Source organism: Lactuca sativa, chromosome 4 (genome assembly GCF_002870075.4).
Source record: "Lactuca sativa cultivar Salinas chromosome 4, Lsat_Salinas_v11, whole genome shotgun sequence".
Taxonomy (NCBI): domain Eukaryota; kingdom Viridiplantae; phylum Streptophyta; class Magnoliopsida; order Asterales; family Asteraceae; genus Lactuca; species Lactuca sativa.
Genome location: NC_056626.2, coordinates 120,259,626 through 120,284,467, shown reverse-complemented (window position 1 = coordinate 120,284,467; position 24,842 = coordinate 120,259,626). Strand labels below are relative to the sequence as shown.

The window sequence follows — 24,842 nt, the reverse complement described above, 5'->3', positions numbered from 1 at the left end:
AGAACAGCATGCTAGTGCTAGGCTAGGGATCTTCAGGAATTTCATGATACAATTGCCTGATACGTGATGCCTGCTAGGCTAGGGTTTTCCTTATATGAAATTAACATCATTACTGTAGTTATCTACTATAGGCATCACGCTTGTACATAATTAAGATCTTATAGCCTGAGAATGTTTGATTTAGCCTTATGTTCTGTTCTTGTTTGATTGGGAGCTTAGGGTAGAATTGAATATTCAAAAGTCTATAGGGCCCATCGTTATGTATGGCTAGCGTATGCTAGTGTTGCAGGGTTGGTGGAAGTTTCATGGGTAGATAGGTTATTGGGAGGAGTCCGCCGACTTCGAGGCAATTAGCCTTCCTTTAGCAGTGAGGCGTGGGTGCTCGATATGACTATGTGTATTGTTAGGGCCTTGTGATGATACTTGGGACAAATATGGGTAGGTGTGGAAGGTAGTATGGGCCCGTACTCCTGAAAGCACAGGACCCATACGCATAACAAGGAAGTCACAACCCCTAGGGTTTTGTCGGGAGTTGGTCCCCAGTTATTCGTATGAGTTATCTGATACCTTGTGTTGGGTTTCAGAATGGTGATGAACAGGCGCTTTGTGACCGGATCTGGTTCGGGATCGGGATTAGGATCAGGAGAGGGCAGACAGGGGGAGCTGACAGCACCCGAGACTATCGGCCAGATGAGGCCAGATGAGATGGATGACAGGATCCGAGCGATCATGCATGATGAGGTTGCTGCGTTGTTCTGAGCCGAGTTACCGGAGATGTTCGGGTCGATTAAGACTGCCATGGTGGAGTATTTTAATGAGCGTTATGCAGCCCTTGCAGAGACAGCTACCGCAGTAGCTGCATCAGCTGTATCTACGGTCGGGGGAGGAGTTGGTAGGGGTTTTCAGTATAGGGACTTCGATAACACGAAGCCCCCTACTTTTGATGGGACGCAAGATCCCATCAAGGCTATGAGATGTGTTTCAGATGTGGAGGGGTGTTTCTTCACCTGCCCATGTCCTGCTGACCAAAAGGTCAGGTGTGCTCTGAACTTGCTTAGGTCCGGGGCCAAGGACTGGTGGAGACTTGCGACTGGGGCTTACACTGGTGATCAGAGAGATGCTGTCACTTGGGAGCAGTTCAGGGATATTTTCCGCGCCCGTTACATTCCGAGGGTTGAACGGGAACGTTTGGCACAGGAGTTTCTGAGTTTGAGACAGGATGGAGAGTCGGTGACAGAGATCACCTGTATGTTCACCGAGCGGGCGATGTTCTGCCCAGAGTTTGCTTCCGAGCAGTCTCAGATGACCCGTTATCTAAGTATGCTCAAGACTGATATCCGACAGTTTGTATCTACCCAGCGATGTGATACTCTTCTGGAGTTGCAGGAGGCCGCCAGACGGCGGGAATTAGAGACTGAGCTGCAGCTAAGGGAGCAGCGGCCGGCCCCGGCACTATCGCAGTCGGCGCCGAAGCGATCTAAGACCGCTGATACTAGGACCAAGGGTCAGCAAGGCCGCACTTGTCGGAAGTGCGGCAAGGGTCATTCTGGTGTATGTTGGGCTCGGACTGGGTGCCACAAGTGTGGCAAGGAGGGGCATTACGCGAAGGATTGTGGCCAAGCCGTCCCAGTTCTGGGTATGAGGTTATGTTATCACTACAACCAGGTTGGTCACATGAGGGCCAACTGTCCACTACTTGTCGCCCAGCCGGTGCAGGCTGCAACGCCGGCTACTTTGAGGATCACGGATGGGAGACCAGTCAGGACAGAGCCTCCGAAGGCTCAGGGTCGTGCTTTCCAGCTTACGGCGGAGGAGGCCAGAGCGGCACTAGATGTGGTTGTTGGTACATTTTTGGTGAACTCTTTGCCTGCTTTGGTCTTATTTGACTTGGGGGCGAGTCGGTCCTTCGTGTCTCGGTCTTTTAGTAGAGAGTTCAGTGCGCCAGTGGGCGAGTTAGAGTGTCCGTTGCGATTATCTATCGCCAACGAACACGGGGTTTCTGCTTCTTCATTTTATCGAGGATGTAACTTGGAGATTTTCGGGGTGTCTTTTCCAATATATCTAATTCCGATCCCCATGGGGGAGGTGTGCGTGATTGTGGGCATGGATTGGCTTAGTCAGTTCGGTGCTATGATTGATTGTAAGGGCCAGCGAGTGGTAGTTCGGACCCCAAGTGAGGGAGAACTGGTTATATATGGTGAGGGCACCAGAGTAGGATCAGTATTTTGCTCAGCTGCCATGGCTCGGCAGTACATTCAGCATGGGTGTATGGGTTATCTGGCGTATGTGGTAGATACGCAAGTCAGGGAACAGACCTCGGTTTCCGATGTACCAGTGATCAGGGAGTTTGCAGATGTGTTTCCGGAGGAATTGCCAGGGATACCTCCGGAGAGGCAGGTCGAGTTCAGGATCGACCTAGTGCCAGGTGCGGCCCCTATAGCTAAGGCTCTGTACCGATTGGCGCCCCCATAGATGCAGGAGTTGTCGTCGCAGCTGCAGGAACTACTGGGCAAGCAGTTCATTCGACCTAGCAGTTCTCCATGGGGAGCGCTGATTCTTTTTGTCCAGAAGAAGGACGGTTCGCACCAGATGTGTATTGATTACCGGGAGCTGAACAAGCTAACGGTGAAGAACCGTTACCCACTCCCGAGGATAGACAATTTCTTCGATCAGTTGCAGGGCGCATCGTGGTTTTCCAAGATAGATTTGAGGTTTGGGTATCATCAGGTCAGGGTCAGGGAGGAGGACGTGGAGAACACCGCATTCTGAACTCGTTATGGGCATTACGAGTTCGTGGTGATGCCGTTTGGGCTCACCAACGCGCCAGCAGTGTTCATGGACCTGATGAATCGGGTCTGCAAACCGATGCTTGATCGCTCGGTCATAGTGTTTATAGATGATATCTTGGTGTACTCCAAGACCCGAGAACAGCATGAGGATCATCTGTGAGATATATGTCCTTCGAATATGGGTGTTACAGTAGAAAATATTTTGATTAGAATCACCACATAAAGATAATTTAAAATTAATACTCATTAACTTTCTTCGAGATATATGTCCTTCGAATATGGATATAAAAGAAAACACGATCAAGAACAAACACATTAATATACAATACAACTCACTACAAACCAGAATTGATGAAACCATTTATCGTTGAGATATTGCAGATGGATTCCAAGCTTCATGTTCATCAAGAGCAAGAGAGGATCATAAACTAGTCTTTGTAACCAACGAGTGAACCAACTCCAATCCATGAAATGAACAAGTTGAAAAGATCAACACAAGGGAACTCGACATTTTATCGAATTATGAGTCAGTAGAAGAAAGTGAGTGGAAGAGAGAAAGAGTATTGTCAACAAGAAGAAGACTTGATACCAATATTCTTCTCAACAACTAGAGCATTCAAAACATTCTTGATGATTCCAGCGCTTTCTAAATATGAAAAGAATAAGTGTAGATAAATCATATATAGTCCTGAAAGATAGATAATAGAGAGAAAAGAGAATACTTGTAAACGTTAGAAGCAAAGCTTAAGTAAACTATGTAAAGTTCAAAAAACATAATAAAACCTACACTTGTTTTTTTTATGTTTTGAGAACGTAAGTAGAAGTAAAGTTATTTCAAACGATTAAGTTATTGAAAGCACGCAAAGATCTGCAATCAATATGTTTAGAGTCTTCTCATCCAATGTGTTAGTGGAAATGTCAGTCAGTTGATCAATTGATGGAATGTAGAACAACTCCACTTTTCCTTTTGGAACAACGTCTCTGATGGAGTGATGACGGATGTCAATGTGCTTGGTTTTGGAATGTTGCACTAGATTATGTATCATCTGAATGGCGTTGGTGTTGTCATAATAGATAAGAGTGTTTGAGAAATGTAGACCATAATCCAAGACTTGATCTTGAATCCATAGAATCCGAGCACAACACCTTACAGCGGCTACAAATTCAGCTTCAACGATAGAGCAAGCCACTGATGTCTACTTCTTGCTGGACCAGCTCGTCAATCTATCTCTAAGCATTTGAGCCCCTCCTGAAGTACTTTTACGATAAATTCCACATCCACCATGATAGGAGTCAATGTATCCCACCAACTTGATCTTAGAATCGTGAGGATACCATAATCCAAGATTAAGTGTACGCTTTAAGTAACAAAAGATCCTCTTTATAATGAGAAGATGAGATTCCTTAGGAATATCTTGATAACATGCAAACAATAAAAAACACAAATTCAGGATGACTGGAAGTAAGATAGAGTAGTGAACCTATCATTTCTTGCTATATTGTTGCATTCACATCAACGTCAGTTGGATGAGAGGCAATAGACCCTGATGAGGACATTGGAGTCTTTGTTGGCTTGCTATCAAAAAAACCAAACTTCTGCAACATGTATGCAATGTATTTATCTTGATAAACAAAAATTACATCAGTTAATTGTTTAACCTGCAAACCTAAAAAGAAACTAAATTCACCCATCATGCTCATCTCAAACTTCTTAGCCATGATCTTAGCGAATTCAAAACTTAGTTTCTCATAATTGGATCCAAAAATGATATCATCGACATACACTTGAGCAAGAATGACGTGAGATCCTGAATGCTTGATGAACAAAGTATTGTCAAATTTTCATTGTTTTTATCCACTTACAAGAAGATAACTCGCCAATTTCTCATACCACGCTCTAGGTTCATGCTTCAAACCATAGACATCATTATTAAGACGATATACACGCTTTAGAAATTCTTCACTTTTAAACCCTGGAGATCGCTTTAGAAAGGCTTGTTCTTGAAGATCCCCATGTGGGATGGTAGTCTTAACATCCATTTGATACACTTTGAAGTTCTTGAATGAAGCAAAAGCAAGAAACAGACAAATTGCTTCAAGTCTAGCAACACGGGCAAACATTTTCTCATATTCTAACCCTTCCAATTAATAGAATGCTTGAGCCACAAGTCTTGCATTGTTTCTAATGACGATCCCATCTTCATCCATCTTGCTTCTGAACACCCAGTGGGTGTCAATGATAGTTTTTCCTTGAGGCTTGGGAACAAGCGTCCACACACGATGTCGTTCAAATTCATTCAACTAATCCTACATAGCCTTGATCCAGTCAGCTTCTTTCACGACATCATCAACATTCTTTGGTTTAATCATTAAGACAAAATTCACAAACATGCAGAAGTTGTTGTGGACTCTATTATGAGTGAGAATCCCATAATTTACATATCCAATGATTTGAGATTCAGGATGATCTCGAAGAATTCTAGGATTAGAACATTCATTTGTATTATTTGGAACCAAATATTCCTGATTATATGGCTCAACTTCTTCAAAAAAAATATAGGTTGATCTTCAGATTAGATTGGGAACTACAGGCTCAGTGTCATTTGGCAAGAAATCAAGAACAAGGTCTGAAGGACTGAAAGTGAGCTATTTAGAATGGATGAAGGACGATCAATCTGATCATGAATGAATGAGTGTTCATCAAAAGTGACATGAGCAGTTTCCTCAAAAGTTTGTGTTGAAAGATTGAATTCCCTGAAAGCCTTGGACACACTAGAGTAACCTAGAAATACTCCTTCATCAACTTAAGGTTTAAACTTAGATTGTTGATCACTTTAATTCAAAATTTAACAAACACACCCAAACACATGAAAGTAAGAGATGTCAGGTTTCCTCCCTTTAAGTAGCTCATAGCCAGTTTTCCCACGACGCTTAACAATGATGGAATGGTTTTGGGTATAACATGATGTGTTGATAGCTACAGCCTAAAATGACAGAGGAAGATCAGCTTCAACAACCATAGTTCTTTAGCTTCAATGAGAATTCTATTTCTTCTTTCAGCAACGCGATTTTGTTGGGGAGTTCTAATAGCAGAGAAGTTTTCAGAGATTCCTGAGATTGAGCAAAAGTCTACCAAGGAGGAATTTCTAAATTCAGTTCCATGATCACTACATAATTGTCTAACTTTATGATCATAAAAAACTTCCTATTGCTTAATGAGTGAAATGATTTTATCGGTAGCATGACTCTTCTTCCTTAAAAAGACTACCTATGTAAATCTTGAAAATTCATCTATAATAACGGGAGTATACTTTTTCCTAGCCCTTGCCTTAATTGTGACCGGTCCAAAAAGGTCCATGTGGAGAAGATGAAGAGGTTTGATAGTGGAAGAACAAGACTTCGGCTTGAATGAGGACTGGTATCAAGTTCCTCCTTACCGATTTTGTGGAGAAATATGGTCCTATTGTTACGTTTGGGGACACCAGTAAAGGAGAAGTCAATGGTGAGGGTAAAATGAGATGGAGATCAATCGAGTTGAAAGATGTATTCTATGTCAAGGGCCTTCAAAAGTATCTCATTTCAACAAGTAATTTGTGTAACTCTGGTTACAAAGTTCTTTTCGACTACAATGAAGGAAATGTCATGGACTCAAGGAATAGAATTTTGTTCACTGCTATCTGGAAAAATAACATTTACATGCTTTGATTCTACTGTGTTTGACAATAGTGCTTTATGACGTCTTTAAATTACTTTTTGCTATCTTAAATTTTCGAACATAAGTTGTCGATTTTTATTTTAAAACTTTTTGTTCTTCAAAAAATTCTTTCTAGCCTTCATTTTACCAAAGGGGTATACATTGTACATTGCAATACTAATATTTACTATGTGTTATCTTCATTCTCACTCTCTAACGAATAGGATCTTTTGCCTTCATCTTGGCGCTGACCAACATTGATTTATCCTTTAAGAAAGGATCAACATGTTGTTCCTTTGGTGCCGGATCTTTTGAGTAGAGAAGGTTGGAGCTAAGTTTGCGTCTTTTCATTAGCACCAACTGATCTCTCCCTGAAGCTGATGATCATGTTGAATGACACGAAGCATCCTGCTGACGAGTCCAAATAAGAGTGAATTGTGTTTGAACTTGTTTTTCACGACACATATCTCTTCTTTCTCTTGTAGCCTATCTTTGTTGCAATAAGATGCAGTGGAGCTAGGTAATGTTTCACATCTTATTTAAATATACACCCTCACTGCTACACTGATTCCCATCTAAGTTCCAAAGACCTCTTCAACAAGATAGTGTTTCTCTTTTCTTCTATCACAAATCACAAAGAATGGAACCTTTGAGTTTTTTCTTGGTGACTCAGATAACTCTAATATTACAAAGATTGGATCCCATTAACTCGTTGGTTACAAATACTAGTTCTTGTTTTTCCCTTGTTCTTGGTGAACATGAAGCTTGGAATCTATCTGCAATACTTTAATGATTAAAAGCATCTTCTCTTTGTTTGTTGTGAATTGTGTTTTATGTTGGTGCATCAGATCTTTCTTGTGTATTCTTTTATAGATAGTGTTGATGGGCACATGTCTTGGAGAAAGGAAACTCATATATGGCCCTTAAATTCAAAGATTTGCTACATCGGGTCATTATTCATTTCGGAAAAAGATGCACAAATTTCACCTTTAGAAAACTTCCTTGCTTGACTAACTCTGTTGTTTTATTAATTCTATTTTGTATTATTTTATTAGTTTGTACCATATTAAATGAATTGATGGTGAATTTGAAATTCTATACTACAACTTAACTTTATGATATAGAGGATAAACCACTTCATGTTGATAAGTTTACATTATTTATGATTCCGTTGATTTCACCTCAACATGATTGAAACACCCCATTCTCTCCTTTAACTTATTTTCAATAAAACTTAACGATTCACTGTGATATACCATACACTGATGAAGGTTTGAAACTTTGTGTCGATGGTTAGTCTATGTACTGTAGGCTATCACACACACCAATCCATTCTTTCCCTATTTTTTCTTAAAAGTTTTATGATTCAATGTAACATACCATAGCTAATGAGAACTTGAAAAATATATATCGATGGTTAGGCTATGTATCATAGCCTATCACATGCACCAATCCATTCGAGCCATACATTCTTCTTTACAATCTTATAATCCAGCATCTGAAACGAGATGTTAATGAGAATTCGAAAACTCTATGTCGATGGGTATATCTTGTTCCATGATATATTACATGCAAGACGTTTATGATTCACTGTATTAGCCATACACTGATAAAACTTCGACATTCTTTTCCGATGGGTACATTCCATATCGGAATGTATTAAATGCATCATCCCGTTCTGACCCTTTATTCTTCTAATAAAAGAAGTTAATAATTTAGCATATAAAACCATATGTTGATGAGACTTTGCAATACTACGTTAGTGAATGTTAGCACAAACATATGCTATCATGAGACATCACAATATCACTCGTTCATCAACTGTAACTTTGATCCTTTGATAATGTAACTCTGATATGTTGATTGCTTCCATTGATGATTCATATTATTGATGCTATATCTCAACAATACATGATTCACTTAACTCAATGACAACTTTTGGATGACGATTAAATATATGCAACAACATCTTGAAATACAAGATTTTGACGGTGCCGCTTCCTCCAATCATGATTACATAAAAAGGAAGAAAATTCATGGATAAATTAGGATAACTCTCTCTCTCTCTCTCTCCTAGGTCACTTTTACAACTCATTCAAGCAGCCGAATTTCTCTCACAAAGTCTATCTCTATCTTCATCCTCTTCATTTCGAGTTGATAAAGATTTCATAATGTCGAATGCTCTCTATGTATTTGCTCCTGATGCTAATGTGGTCAAAGGACCCCATGCTCCTGATACTCCCATGGTCATCGAAGCAAACAATGTCTCCTTCACAGATATCATCCCAAATCAATTCAAGAACTCAGGGATTGATTGGACAACTATGTCAAAAGCTGCCCTCTTCACTATGCATTCTGTGATTTTCCGGAGCCATTCTATCCTAAGCAAGTATGTGAGTTCTATTATTCTTGCATATCAATGTCAATGATCAAACTATCTCTGTAACTATTAGAGATGGTCATTCTAGGGTTGTTATCAATGCCGCCTCTTTTCAAATTGCTTTACGTCTCCCTCAATTAGACCACTATTCTGAAATACTTTATGAAGAAAAGTGCAAGTCTCTTCAACCCAAATTAGAGTATAATTTCTCTCCTCAGGGTACTATTCGTGATCCAACTAAGTATACCCTTCACCAATGTTATTGTGCCGATTGGAAGTATTTGACAAGGGTGATTGGCAAGTGTCTTGGACATAAGACTAGTAGTTTAGACCAGGTTAATCGGTTAGAGCAACGAATTGTGTATGATATGGCTTGCAACAAAATACTGGATTTTACTCAACTCTTCTTTGATTAATTGGTTAAATGCATCACTAAGAACAAAAAGCTATCCAATGTTCCATATCCTCGTTGGCTTGGATTAATTCAAGCTCGTACTATTGAAGGGTACAATATCAACCATGAAATCTCAATAAAAACTTCCATCTCTTTCTTCAAATATTATAAATGGCAACCCCATTGATGGAGATATGCATCTTACTCAGCGGATGGAGGATTAGGTTGCAAATCCTTATGTTGTTTAGTCTTATGAAAATGAAGAAGAGGATGATGAGGGTAATGATGAAGAATATCAATCTGATGTTGATACTAAATCATTAGATGTTGATATGGGAGAGGCCTCCGCTCATGGAATGATGATTAATTCTCCTCCAAGACTAAACAAGCACATTCATTTTTCCTCGTCTTCTCCTTCAGCTCCTTCTGTAGAAGCTATAGCACAGCATGAATCATCCCCAACTCAAGTGGAAACCATTGATCCACTAATTCATGTTGTGAATTCTCCAAGACAAGCATCTCCTCCTCCTCAAGCTACAATTGTCCCTCCAATGCCAATTCCTATACAGACTACTACTACCTTTCAACTGACTGTGCTCTCCCAACTCTCCCTATTGGTTTAGATGACTGATCTCTTAGAAAAAGACTGACCAAATTTGAGAATTATATGGTTGGCATCATACACATAATGGCTTTAGTTGATGACGATTATGATGTGATGATTGAAGACACTCCTCCTATCTCTCCAAATTATGATCAACCACCTCCACTACCACCACCATCTGGTAATAATCCACTATCCCTACCACCATTAAATCCCTCTCCACATGATGACCCTCCTACTCAAACTGATGATGCCAAAAAGTAGGAGAATAATCAAGAACCAGTGATGACCACTGTAACTCCAGTATAGATTGATCAATCTAATTCAAGAAGGGATGATAACCAAGGAAAAATGGTTGTCTTTCAGTCTGAAACAATGAATGATGATCAACCTAATCTAGAAGCTAATGATGATCAGTCTGACACTTATTAAGATGAATATGAAGGATTTCTTGATTTGGATTTCATGGCACTGACTGTTATTCCTTTGAATGTCGTTTACTTAGACACCTATGCTGAGGGGGAGATTCCTCAAGGAAATCACAGTTACATTGATTCAAACGATAATTATCGGCTCAATCTAAGAAAAAGGAAGGCTTCCTTCAAGCATCTAATTCATTCTCAATAGTTTTTCTTTATATATAAGTTATATATAAAACTGAAAATGATTGTATTCGCAAAGTTTACATAAATCAAGTTTGACAAATCTACTTGACAAAGCTCCATCATTAGCTAAAGCATGAAATTCATGCTGGTGTTCTAGAGCTTTGTCGATATAAGTAGATGTATTGATTCAAATTTAGTATTTGGATACTGGAATAGTATAAGCAACATATACTGTAGTGAATGATATATTGGATATGAGTCTCTCATTAAATAATTGTTGTGTTCTATATTAGCATGTTTAAATCCTTGAATAACTAGGTTATTCTAAATATCCATAGTCGTTCATAGTTATGGGAGAAACTATGAGATAAGACTAATATGAGCGGATTGGTGGATTCTCATGGAGATGAGAATGGCAAAGAGCTGCTACCAACTTCATAAGTACTTGATTAGGAGAATAAGTATTGGACTTGACCCGCATCAAAACCACTTTATGGATCGTAGTCAAGAATTATGTTTTGATCAAGGTTGTATCTTTTTAATCTTAGACTTGAGATACATATTTGGGACTTGAAGTGTAGGGATTGTTGTACTTAGACATGGTTTAATGTTGCTTCGTAAGAAGCAGTCATAAGGGTCATTGTAGGGTATGACATGAACTACATTGATAGGCGTATGTAGTCAAGATGACCTTTGTATTCTTAGACCTAAGATATATATTTGGGACTTGAGGTGTAGGAATTGTTGTGCTTTGACAAGGTTTAACAATGTTTCGTAAAAGGCAGTCATAAGGGCCATCGTTGGGTATGACATGAACTACATTGTTAGGCGTATGTAGTCAAGATGATATTTGTCCCTCTTATTCATTGAGAGCATGACATCTAAGGCCTTAGTTAAAGTTGAACAGTAAATGAGATTGATCGCGTTCCATATCTCATGTTCAACATGATGTCTGAGATAAAGGAATAATTGATATCACACCTTTAGTAACAATTGTCACTTAGAGCTCCTGGAATTGGCTGTTGATAAAATGGCACTCTTCATATGTTGTTAGGGGCAGTAGTTTGTTGCTAGATGTCAACTACTATCTATGTTAGTCTATAATGAATCTTGTGCAAGTGAGAGATTGTTGGATCTATATGCCCAATAATCATTATGGAGTAATATTGCTAATAATATATGATCTTATAGGGTCACACATTTATCAAGTTGGCACATTTTGTATATTTATTATTAATATGATTATTAATAAATATTATCAATTCTTGTATTTTAATTAGGTAATAATTATTGTTTTGTGAGAATAATAATTATAAGAGAGTATTACTAGTTATTTTTTCATATGCTATGAATTAATAAGTCATGCACATCCTTTCGGGCTAGTTGGATTCTTTTGTCTTTTACCTAAAGACAGAGTTTATATTTTATAAACTTTGAGTTTATAAAAAAAAAATAAAGAATCTTTCTTTTTAAATAAGCATGGCCCAAAGTATGATGAAGGTGTGGGAGGTTGCTTGTCAACCTTCCATCTTTTGTCTTCCATGCTTCTAAATGCTACCATTACTTTTGAATATTTTAATGGTTAAGTCATACCTCTCATGGACTATATAAGGAGTGTCTTATGTATGAGAAATATGCAAGTTTTTGGTCTCATTTCTTCTCTTGAAGCATGTGGCCGAAATTCTCCCTATTTTTCCTCCTCTCTCTCTTTTGAAGTTAGTTTTGTGGTTTAGAAGACCTCTTGAGTTGTTCCCTTTAGTGCTTAATTGAGTTAAGCACTTAAAGGCTTAAGACACTCAAGAATACAACAAGGAACTAGCATTCCAAGTGTCTTACTCTTGATGATGGATACATGTACAAAAATCATACACTTTGATTTTTGCTATCTTCATCAAAACTCCAAAACCAAGTGGGTTCAAATGCTTTAAAGGTTATCTCTAAAACATCATATGGTTGGTTTTATTCCATTCTAACCTCTATAAATGGATCCATGATGGTTCGATTTTGTTATGAACTAAAAATAAATTGTTATTTTTAAAGTCTCGGTTGCCTATTTTTATGAAAAAGAAACTTTTATTTCGTATCAAAATCCATCACAAAACACATGAAAACAACCCTTGAAACTCAAAGAAACACATAAACAACTTACAAACTCTCAAAAACTATGTTTAATGGGTACGGATCGTAAACGAATAAACAAATAAAAAAAAACTAATATTCAAACTCATATAATTGTTATGGGTTTGGATCGAATTCGCTCTGTTGTTATATTTATTTTGAGGCTTTAAATAGACAATACATGAAAAAGAATGACAAAATCTAAAAATGCTACAAGAATCGAAGTATTAAATTTATTTCTTACGAGTGAAATCATTTCCGAAATCATAAAATCCGATTACTAACAAAATATATGTATATTGACCATAGTTTCAAAATTTTATCAAATTCAAAACTAAGGACTTTTCTGATGGAAGTTATTGAAATTAATTCGAAATAAGTTTAATTTTTGTTTGATTTGTTAGAATACAAAAATGCAATAATGTATGGCAAGTGAATAATCTTGATTAACTTTCAATGGTCGTTTTATTAGTTAGGACCACTCATTCGCTAAACAGATATATGTTTTCAGTTATATTCCAAATACTAAAATGCAATTACTAATTCTTGGTGGACTCGCTTACATATAAAATCTTCTAGTTCTATGGCCATATATTGTTTAAAACGGCATCAATAATAGAATAAGTTAGTTTTAGGTCATTTTTTTTATAACTGTATTCGATTAATATATTATGAATGCTGCTGATGGTGGTAATGTTAGTGTTAATGTATTGATAATGATTTTTTCTTGATTGATATATCCATCAGAGTTCAAACCATCACCAGATTTGAATATTGATAGAACTTTTGCTTCATGAATAAACATCGTAGTCGAAAGATCGTTTTAATGGTTCCACTTTGACTTTCCATTTTGTTTCTACTTTGATCGTTTGTTTATTTTAAACCATTCAGACTCTTTGATTGTCTTCTATGTCGCTTGCCCACATGAGATGTCCCTCTCTTTTATCCAAAAATAATTAATTTAAAGAAAGAGCAAATTACAGTTTTGATCACTATGGTTTTGTTAAATTCACATTTTCAGTCCAGTCTTTAAAAATTTGACAAGATACATCCATATGGTTTAAAAAATTACACTGCATATCCTTATTCCACTTAAAAAGATGATTTTATCCTTACTTTTATATTTTTGTTTTATATATATATATATATATATATATATATATATATATATATATATATATATATATATATATATATAATTGTTTAATTTTTTTTTATGTTTTTTTGCTTACATTTTATTTTATATTATTTATATTTTGATTGTTTAGATTTTATTTGATATTTTTTTAGAATATATTGTTTTGTTACATATAGTTTGTTAAAAAAATTATGTTTTTTGGAATAATTTTTTCTAATTTTTTGACGTGTTGTTTGAATACATTTTTTTGACGTTTTGTTTGTTAATACTTTTTAAAATATTTTTTGTAATAAATGTGAAAAAGTTCGTTACATGTGAATATTATTAATATAGATTAGGTATAAAATTATTTATAATAGGATTAATAGATATGCTAACCAAAATTCGAAAACAAGTTTCAAGTTATATAATGGCTAATTGGAAACCATGTAACTCCAAAACGAATATAATTTCTAAAAATAAAAAATAAACTCAAAAACATTGAAACGTGTGTTTGAGTTATAAGAATTCTTATAACATTTACCATTCGGAACAAAATGTTAAAATATTTCTAAAATTAGAAAAATTGAACTCGAAGGCATTGACAATCGTTTCGAATCCGGTAAACCTATATAATAACCCTGTTAAAATAAATAGTTTTATACCTAATATGTGTTAATCATACTCACATTTAACAAAGTTTTTTATATTTTTTATCCAAAAAATATTTGTAAAAAGCTTTACAAAAGTATAAAAAAAAGATCAAAAAAAACATTTAAAAATATATTCGAACAAAACATAAAAAAAACTAGAAAAATTATTCAAAAAAAACGTCAAAATATGTAAACCACCAAAATATAAAAAACACATTAAAAAAATAATCGAATAAAATTTAAAAAAATATAAATATAAATCATAAGAAATATAAATAAACAAATAAAATGTAAATGGAAAAATACAAAAAAAATTAAACAAATATATATATATATATATATATATATATATATATATATATATATATATATATATATATATATATATATATATATATATATATATATATATATATATAAAAGTATATATATATATATATATATATATATATATATATATATATATATATATATATATATAAAAGGGTATATAAAGGTAAAATGGTCTTTTTAAATGTTTAAAGGTGTACGGTATTTTTTTTTTTAAACCATAGGAATGTATTTTGTCAAATTTTCCAAAGTTAGACTGAAACTACAAATCTGACCAAACCTTAAGGGCCAAAACTATAATTTACTTTTAAATAAATAATAGCTAACCTTTTTACTATTTAATAATATGCAAATCACCATCTACTTAATAAAGCTAGTCAATATGTTTCTAGAAATTGGAATTAAAAAGTCATAAAATGAGGAAAAGTTGCGGTAGTACCTCCCTTATATAAACAAGTTATAAAAATATATAAATGAATAGAATTGAAATACTTACCCGAATATGTATAAACAATGTTCACAAATTCAATCCAATAAAAGAAAAGTGTAAACGCTTAATTGTTACAATAAATTACCTAGTCAATTAAAAAAAGAGTGCATTAGTAAATCATAATATTTTCTATATAACAAAAATGAAGCTCGAGTTAGAACACAAGACATCAATTACGATTAACACATAAAAATAAAAATAAAATAAAATAAAATAAATTTTAGAAAATCAATAGAAATAAATAATAAAATATTTTGAGATATCTAATATTTTTTTTTTTACTTTACAAGCCTAAAGCTCATAGCTTTTTTACTTATTTATTTATTTCATTATTTGTATATTCTAATGTTGGTTTCATATCCATGTATAGTATAGAGGTCTTTTGTTTATTTTATATATTGTAATTTGTATATATACTAATGAGAGTTCAATACAAATTCTTAGGAGATCATTTCCACAAACATGGTATCAAAGCCATCACGATGTACGACGCACGAAAGTCTAGCAATCATGCCTTTTTTTTTCTCCCGCTCCTCAGACCTTCACCTGCTACTTGACGATTGATCAACCGCCACTTGTAATCGTTCAAGTACTGTTGCTACCTTCGTATATCCCCTGACTTCATGCTTCTCACAATCGATTCCTCCTACTCCCATTGCCTCGCCACTAATTAGAACGGTGTGGGTTCGTGTAGTAGTTATACTACAATTCCTTCTACCTACGGTTAGTTTTCTGGTTATTAAATTGCTCTTTTACTTCTGTTTATTCATCGATTTCTCGATTAATCATGACCTTGTCAAACTCCTCTAGTAGCACCACAACTCCTACTGCCTAACAACTTGTTTATGTAGTCATCCAGTCACTAATGTTTATAACCACTTCAATTTTAAACTCACATATGATGGATCCGAAAACAAGTTATGGTGTCGTATCTTCAAAGATATGTGTACAGGTGCTAAAGTTCTTGGCCATATAACTGGAAAATCCAATCCAGCCAGTAAAGATGATGAAGATTGGACATCCATTAACTCTCGGGTGAAATCTTAGTTCTACTCCACTTGTGACCCCTCTGTCTTATAAGTCATTACCACTGATTCCTACACCGCTAAAGACATGTGGGATAATATGCATGAGTACTTTCTTGATAACAAGATGCCTAGGATGCTTCAACTGATGCCTAGTGAATGCTATGGCCACTCTGCAGTCTTACAACACCACTATACTACCATGGTCCCAACCCATGGTCTTACCATTCAGCTACCATACCAAGCATAATCAATCATAAGTCAAGACCTTATCCGACCATACTTCAGTCAGGTGATTGGGTTATGCTTTGAACCCTAAAGCCTTAATCAGACAAGAACAGGAAGAGAGGCTCTAACACACCCTCAACCTGAACCTAAACACATATCCACTGATGCGCAAGGTAACCATAATCCTTATTCCTTGAGCAAACCTCAGTCCATAACATGACCAGAACTTTCTCTCATCTTGAATAGGGTATGGAACTCCTCCTTTTTTCTCATCTGAAATCATTCTCTATAAGGTCACAGCTTATGATCTGATGAGTCAAACACATGACAAGTTGATATATCAGCATCAGCTTATACAAGTCAACAGCGCTAGCGTCTCAAGTTCAACAGCGTCAGCACTTAGTATAGTTATCTAATTGTAATCCTTTGTTTATTAGGCAATTATTATAGATAAATATAGAATAGATATTAGGTTTGTAATCTTTGTGATAAGGATCTAATCTTTAGTATATATTAGACGCAATCTCTTTAATCAAGGGATATACATGTATAGATTAATATATATATATATATATATATATATATATATATATATATATATATATATATATATACAACATTGGGCAAACCCTAATGTTGCGATCGTGGCTTTGTGTCATTCGTCTTTGTGACAAACCAGTCTTCTTTGTGAAGACAAAAAAAAAATTCTTGGTGAAAGGAATAATTTGTAGAACTTCTATGTTATTGATTATTTTGCCTAGATTTGTTTTATGTTTCTTATTCATACATGAAGTGTATCCGATCAAATACAAACCTTCAATTGGTATCAGAGCATGTTTGTGGTACAATCAAGTAATCATGTCGACCTCTTTTGTTCCTAAGTTATCTGTCTGTAATAAGATCCCTCCGTTTGACAAATACAACTTCTTTGATTGGAAATCAAAGGCCATGACAGTTCTAGAGTTCATGGATTTCGATATACTCGACGTCGTCAAAAAAGGTCTTAAAGATGTTATTCATCAATCATCCAATAATGGTGCATCTTGCAGTAAGCTAAAAGGGAAATTTGTTCCTTGTTATAACAATGAAGAAAAAAGGATGTTGAATCTCAATGTAAAGGCTAGAACTGCTATTGGAAACTCACTTCCTTTTTATGTCTATTGTTTGGTCCAAAACTGCTCAATTGCTCAAGATATTGTAACATCCCCCTCTGGCACGTATCACAATATTGTCCGCTTTGGGCCACTCGGCACGAGGACTTCCCAGGGGGTCACCCATCCTGGTACTACTCCCGCCCGAGCACGCTTAACTGCAGAGTTCTTATGGGATCTGCTGCCCTCACGGCTTTAAAACGCGTTGTGATAGGGAAGGTATCCACACCCCTTATAAGGAATGCTTAGTTCTCCTTCCCAGACGATGTGGGATCAGATCTAACCCACTTTCACCCCCCATTATAGGGTTCGACGTCCTCGTCGAACACATCGACCCATGCCCTGGCTCTGGTACCATTTGTTTCATTTGGTCTTCGCGCTCCCAGGTGAACTCAGGTCCTCGTTTAACGTTCCATCGAACCTTCACGATGGGAATACGACTTTGTTTCGTTCTTTTGACCTCCCGATCCATAATCTCAACTGGCTCCTCTACGAAGTGGAGATTTTTGTTAACTTCGATCTCGTCGAGAGGTATTATAAGTGTCTCGTCGGACAGACACTTCTTCAGGTTCGATACGTGAAAGGTGGGATGTACCTTATCGAGTTCTTGAGGTAATCGAAGTTTGTATGCCACTGGTCCCATCCTGGCAAGGATTTCAAATGGACCAATATACCTTGGATTCAGTTTCCCACGCTTTCCAAAATGCACCATTACTTTCCAAGAGGAAACTTTTAGTAGCACTCGATCACCAACCTGGAATTCCAAAGGTTTGCGTCGCTTATCCGTGTAACTCTTTTGCCGATCTCGGGAGGCCTTCAGCCTTTCTCGGATTTGAACAATCTTTTCTGTGGTCGCCCTTATGATTTCAGGACCAGTGAGGGTGCTATTAGGGACTTGCCCCCTAGCTATCTGAGTATCCCCCACTTCAGCCCAACATAGGGGTGATCTGCACTTGCGACCGTAAAGAGCCTCGAATGGAGCAACCTTAATGCTAGTGTGATAGCTGTTATTGTAGGAGAATTCAATCAGCGGCAAATGGGTATCCCATGCTTTACCAAAGTCTATCACACAGGCTCTCAACATGTCTTCTAATGTTTGTATAGTGCGCTCGCTTTGCCCGTCGGTTTGTGGATGGTAGGCCGTACTCATGTCTAGCCTAGTTCCCAAGGATTTCTGCAGGGACTGCCAAAATCGCAAAGTGAACCTACTATCTCGGTCTGAGATAATAGATATTGGTACACCATGCAGTCGCACAATCTCCTTGATGTATATCCTGGTTAACTTCTCCATCTTGTGGGTTTCCTTTATTGGCAGGAAGTGCGCAGACTTGGTCAATTTGTCTATGATTACCCATATAGTGTCAAACCCGCCTGAAGTCTTAGGCAACTTGGTTATGAAGTCCATGGTTATCCGTTCCCACTTCTATTCCGGTATATCAGGCTGTTGTAGTAGTCCTGAGGGTTTCTGGTATTCCACCTTGACCTTGGCGCAAGTCAGACACTTGCCCACATAAGTAGCAATCTCGGCTTTCATATTCGGCCACCAGTATAACTTTTTGAGGTCTAGATACATTTTGTCTGACCCTAGATGGATGGAGTATCGAGTCTTGTGTGCTTCATTCATGACCACGTCTCGGATCCCACCGAACTTCGGTGTCCAGATTCGGTTACTGAGATAACGAGTTCCGTCATCCTTGACTTCTAAGTTCTTATCCATTCCCCTTAATGCCTCACCTGCCACATTCTCTGGTTTCAAGGCTTCTAGTTGGGCTTCCCTGATTTGCGTGGTCAGGTGGGAATGGATGGTCATGGTTAAGGATCTTACTCGGCGGCCCGAGTATTCCTTCCTGCTTAGGGCATCAGCCACTACATTGGCCTTACCCGGGTGGTAGCGAATTTCGCACTCATAGTCGTTTAGCAGTTCAACCCATCTTCGTTGCCGCATGTTGAGCTCTTTTTGATTGAGGATATGCTGAAGACTTTTGTGATCGGTGAAGATGGTGCATTTTGTGCCGTAGAGGTAGTGTCTCCAGATCTTTAAGGCGAACACTACCGCCCCCAGTTCAAGGTCATGGGTAGTGTAATTAACTTCGTGTGTTTTAATTTGTCTTGATGCGTAGGCGATGACTTTCCCTCTCTGCATGAGCACGCATCCGAGGCCATTATTTGAAGCATCGCAATATACCACGAAGTCATCAGTTCCTTCTGGAAGAGACAAAACTGGTGCACTGCATAGGGCTTGTTTTAATGTCTGGAAAGCGGCTTCTTGTTTATCTCCCCACTTAAATACCACACCTTTTTTAGTCAAGGTGGTGAGTGGTTTGGCGATCTTGGAGAAGTTTTGTATGAATCTTCGGTAGTAGCCGGCGAGCCCTAAAAATTGTCGAATTTTCGTCGGCGTTGTAGGTGCTGACCAGTTTTTGATAGCTTTGATTTTAGAGGGGTCCACGTGTATCCCCTTCTCGCTAACCACATGGCCAAGAAAATTCACTTCTCTGATCCAGAATTCGCACTTAGAGAATTTAGCGTAAAGCTTCTCAGCCCTCAGTGTTTCCAAGATTAGCCGGAGATGTTGACGGTGCTCTTCCTCGCTTCGGGAGTAGATTAAAATATCGTCGATGAATACAATCACGAATTTGTCTAAGTAGGGTCGACACACTCGATTCATCAGGTCCATAAATACCGTCGGTGCGTTCGTTAATCCGAAGGGCATTACCACAAACTCATAGTGCCCGTAGCGAGTTCTGAACGCAGTCTTGGGAATATCCTCTTCTTGAAATCGTAGTTGATGATAACCCGACCTCAGGTCGATTTTTGAAAAGTAGCTTGCTCCTTGGAGTTGGTCGAAGAGGTCATCGATTCGGGGCAGGGGATATCGGTTCTTGATAGTGAGTTTGTTTAGCTCCCGGTAGTCTATGCACATGCGAAAAGATCCGTCCTTCTTCTTTACAAACAGGACCGGTGCTCCCCAGGGTGAGAAGCTTGGCCTGATGAATCCTTTGCTCAACAGTTCATTTAACTAGCTGGAAAGTTCTTGGATTTCTGCCGGTGCTAAGCGGTATGGAGCCTTGGCGACGGGGGTAGCTCCTGGGATTAAGTCGATCCGGAATTCGACTTGGCGTGCGAGGGGTACACCTGGAAGATCTTCGGGGAATACATCGGGATAGTTGCACACCTCGGGAATGTCCTTGATATCCTTCACCTCTTGTTTCGTATCTATTACGTGGGCTAGAAATGTGTGGTACTCCTTTCGGAGATACTTTTGGGCCTTGACGCAAGAGATGACTTGCAAATTTGAACTGGGTTTGTCGCCATAGATGAAGAGGGTTTCGCCATTTGGCAGATTAAGGCGAACGGCCCTTTCGTAACATAGAATGTCGGCACGATGGGAACTTACCCAATCCATACCGATGATTATGTCAAAGCATTTTATTGTGACCGGCATCAGGTCTACTTTAAACGAATGGTTGTCTAGAGTGAGGGTACACCCTGAGTATATATCATTAGTGTGCTCTTCTTTCCCATTAGCCATTTTTACTACGTATGTATCTTTTAATGAATAAGGAGTTTGTTTTAGTAATTGTTTGAATTCATGGCTCACAAAACTCCTCTCTGCTCCACTATCAAATAGTACGCATGCATATGTGTTATTGAGGAGAAACGTACCAGAAACCACCGAGGGGTCCTTGACTGCTTCTCCGTGTCCCATCGTCAGGACTCTCCCTACACCTCCAGCATTGGTGTTTCGTGCTTTTGGGCAGTTTCTTTTGAAGTGCCCTGCCTCTCCACATCCGTAACAGGTTTGACTTGCTCCGGTGTTGGCGGTTGGGGCGACTTGAGGGGCGGATTGGGCTGGCACCTTACAAAATCGAGCAGTGTGCCCCTTACGGTTGCAATTTCTGCAGTGCATTTCCTGACAAGCACCGGTATGGTGGAAGCTGCACTTGTTGCACTTGGGAAGAGTTCCTGCGTATTGCTTTGGTGGCGCTGGAGCGGTAGCAGTAGTGGCTGCACGGACAGCAACAGTCTGTTGCTTCTTTGTGGGGTCCTGCACCGGTTGTTTCTTCTTACTGTTCCAAAACTTCCTCTTGTTGTTCCCTCCTTTCGTTTGGTCGGTGGTGGCGACCATGGTGCCACGGCTGGCCCTATGATCGATAAGTTGTTGTGCCAATTCATTGGCACTCTCAAAGGTAGTAGGTTTCGAGGCCAGAACACTATCATGAATCTGGGATGATAGCCCCCAAAGGTATCGTTCTACCTTTTTCTCCTCCGGGGTGACCATTGTCGGACAGAGGAGTGCTAGGTCATTGAATCGGGCAGTATAAGCTTCGAGATCCGTCCCCGACATCTTGAGATTCCAGAGTTCTTCTTCGAGTTTTTGTATTTCTCCCCTCGGGCAATACTCCTTTAACATCAACGCTTTTAAGTTTTCCCAGCCTATGGAGTTAGCCATTGTAGGAGTAAGTGACTTAACTCGGCCATTCCACCAAGTAAGAGCTTTTCTTGTGAAAGTGAATGCCGCATACTTGACTTTGCTCGCTTCGGGACAAGCACAGATTTCGAAGACTGCTTCGGTCCTTTCGAACCATTGCATCAGCGCTATGATGCCCCCACTTCCGTCGAAAAGATCGGGTTTGCCATTCGTGAAGTCTTTGTAAGAACACTCCTTAATACGCCCCGTGCTGTCCCCCTGATTCGAGTTAGTATTCCCGGATCCGGAACCGCCGGAACCATTTGTACCCATTTGCGACATTGCTGCCGCCACGGCTGCTGTTATTGCAGCCTGAAATATCACAGAATCAAACTCCGGAGGTGGTGGCAGAGGGGGTGGTGCTGAGTTTCCGGAAGGTCTTGGTCTTTTCCTTGGTGGCATGGTTCTGACACAAAAAAAATAAAAGAAAAGACTTGTCGGTAAGACTTCAATGGTGATAACGAGTCGAGTGTTACTTGTTTCATCTCAATTGTATTTTATCCGAGTTTACTAATTTAGAAGATAATTCATCGAAAAGTTTATGCATTTAAACTTATGAATTTAATAGTGTTGACCCGAGCAGAGTCATATGTTTGGTTTGTGTCAGCATCTAAGGAAGTAAAATACATGCCACATTCATTGATAATTTGTTAGTACATATTGTTTTGATACATTTGGCCTCATAAGGGTCTACATTACATCATAATAAAAGATAAAGTTTTGGCAGTACAAAAGCCCCTTTGACTAGTGTGATCACTTAGTCGCGAGGTCAACCTATTCGCAATAAAGTGTAGCACCAACGCATACTCGAAATCCTAGATTTATAACAAAATATAAGTAGCGCGAACACTACTCGTGGCGGGTAGCATCTGGTCCATGGTGGCCCTGGGATGAGGTCGAGGCTCCCTGAAGCTCCGCAATCTAGCGTTCGGTCGCGATCACTCTCTCCTCGAGAGCTGCGTGCCTCTCCTGGTACTCCCTTACCTCCGCTCGAGCAGCGATAAGGTCCTCGATGATTTGGTCCAATGGATAGAAGTCCCTCTCCAAATCCCGGGTGCGTGCATCGGTGGCTGCCGTAATAGCGCTGAGATTTCGAACCTGGTCTGCCATTTCCCTACCCTGGTTCCCCAAGTTCGTGATGTGCTGGGTCATAACGGGGAGAGCTCTGTCAGCCGGTCCCCCGTGACTGAGGTCATAGTAACCTCGTTGGTCGCCATAGGGTGACCTCTGGCGTTGTTGCCGGCTCCACCTCTCGATCATGGTTGCCCAACGGGGCTCAGGCCCGTTGTGCCCCCAGCAGTTTGCCGGTACCCTCGCGATGTAAGGAGGGTTGAAGACTTCCTCCTCTGGCTCTTCTTCACCTTCATCCTCATCCATGTCCACCTCGTCGTCTTCCTCTTCTTCTTCTTCTTCTTCGTCTACCTCCTCTTCTTCTTCTTCTTTGGGTTCTTCTTCGGGATCCTCTTCAATCAGCTCTTCGGGCTCTTCCTCAATCCAGCCGGCATTTCCCTGGTTGGGAAAGTATGGGTCTCCTGGTAGGTGAAATCCTGCCATGTCGTCTGCGCGAGAATAGAGGGGTAAGAAGCAGATAGCGGTAGATATTAATAATATTGCGATATAGCAACATACAAATACTCCTATAGTATTTTAAATGTTTAGATTTGGTTCTTATAGCATTCTTTGTAGGGTGAAGTTAGGTTATTAGATTTGTTGCCCTCCTACGACTATCCCCCGATATGAGTAAGTCACTTCCCGGACTAATATAGTTGATCAGGCTATATCCTTCCCAAAACTGATTACTCATACCAAGGCATACTCGTAGCGTTCAACTCCTCTTCTTTTAGTTTATGTTCTTCTAGTTATGACACTACGCGAGTATGCAATGCATGTAGGTATACTTTTAAACAAGAACTATTCGTTTTCTAAAAGTATAACCGGTTAGAATGTTTTAAAATCAGAGACTCTTAGTCCCAAATGTGTTTATAGTTTGTATATCCTATGTTGTTTGATATACTTAATTCACTATAAACCGTGCTCTGATACCAATCTGTAACATCCCCCTCTGGCACGTATCACAATATTGTCCGCTTTGGGCCACTCGGCACGAGGACTTCCCAGGGGGTCACCCATCCCGGTACTACTCCCGCCCGAGCACGCTTAACTGCAGAGTTCTTATGGGATCTGCTGCCCTCACGGCTTTAAAACGCGTTGTGATAGGGAAGGTACCCGCATCTTTTCCTAAACTCTTAAAGTCCCGGCCAAAGCGTAAATTTCGGGACGAAATTCCCTCTAACGGGGGGATGATGTGACAATAGTCAAATTCGGGTCAAGTCAAAGCCGGACAAAGTCAACGATTCAAACCGGTCAACTCTATTAAAACTTGTATATTAGGGTTTGCATTATGTAAATTCTGTATAACTCACTATCTTAATGAGAAAACATCACTTGGAAAGTTCGTGTGTTTAAATTTCTTTAACCTTAGTGCTAAACAATGAACAAGAACCATAAAACAATGTTGCATACTCATAGGGAGTGTGTAAGATCCTAAAACATGGCATAACGGGGCTTACGGACCTTGCATTGCGAAGCCGGACACTCACATTCGTCACACACGAAACCGCTCTCAATCGTTTTCACTCTATCTCTTCTTATCGAGAATCTCTCCCAAATCTCTCTAAGTATGTGAAATCTCTCCCAAATATCTCTCTGTATGTGAAATCTCTCCAAGTATGTCAAATCTCTCTAAGTATGTGAGATCTCTCCCAAATATCTCTCTGTATGTGAAATCTCTCC

General features: G+C 38.8%; 1 protein-coding gene across 1 annotated transcript; it reads right to left on the bottom strand.

Annotated features, from left to right (window-relative positions):
* Positions 1–15,716: 15,716 nt before the first annotated feature.
* On the bottom strand, positions 15,717–21,707 carry LOC128133505 (uncharacterized). The gene is made up of 2 exons (XM_052770973.1): positions 21,245–21,707; positions 15,717–15,892 (listed from the first exon to the last, which is right to left on the bottom strand). The coding sequence occupies exons 1-2, from the start codon at positions 21,705–21,707 to the stop codon at positions 15,717–15,719; spliced, it is 639 nt and encodes a 212-aa protein (XP_052626933.1).
* Between the last annotated feature and the right edge of the window lie 3,135 nt (positions 21,708–24,842).

Coding starts and splice junctions, on each gene's coding strand:
- LOC128133505 (XM_052770973.1), bottom strand. CDS start 21,707: ATGGTCGCCACCACCGACCAAACGAAAGGAGGGAACAACAAGAGGAAG. Junction 15,893..21,244: donor GGACCCCTCGGTGGTTTCTG/GTACGTTTCTCC, acceptor AACTAACCGTAG/GTAGAAGGAATTGTAGTATA.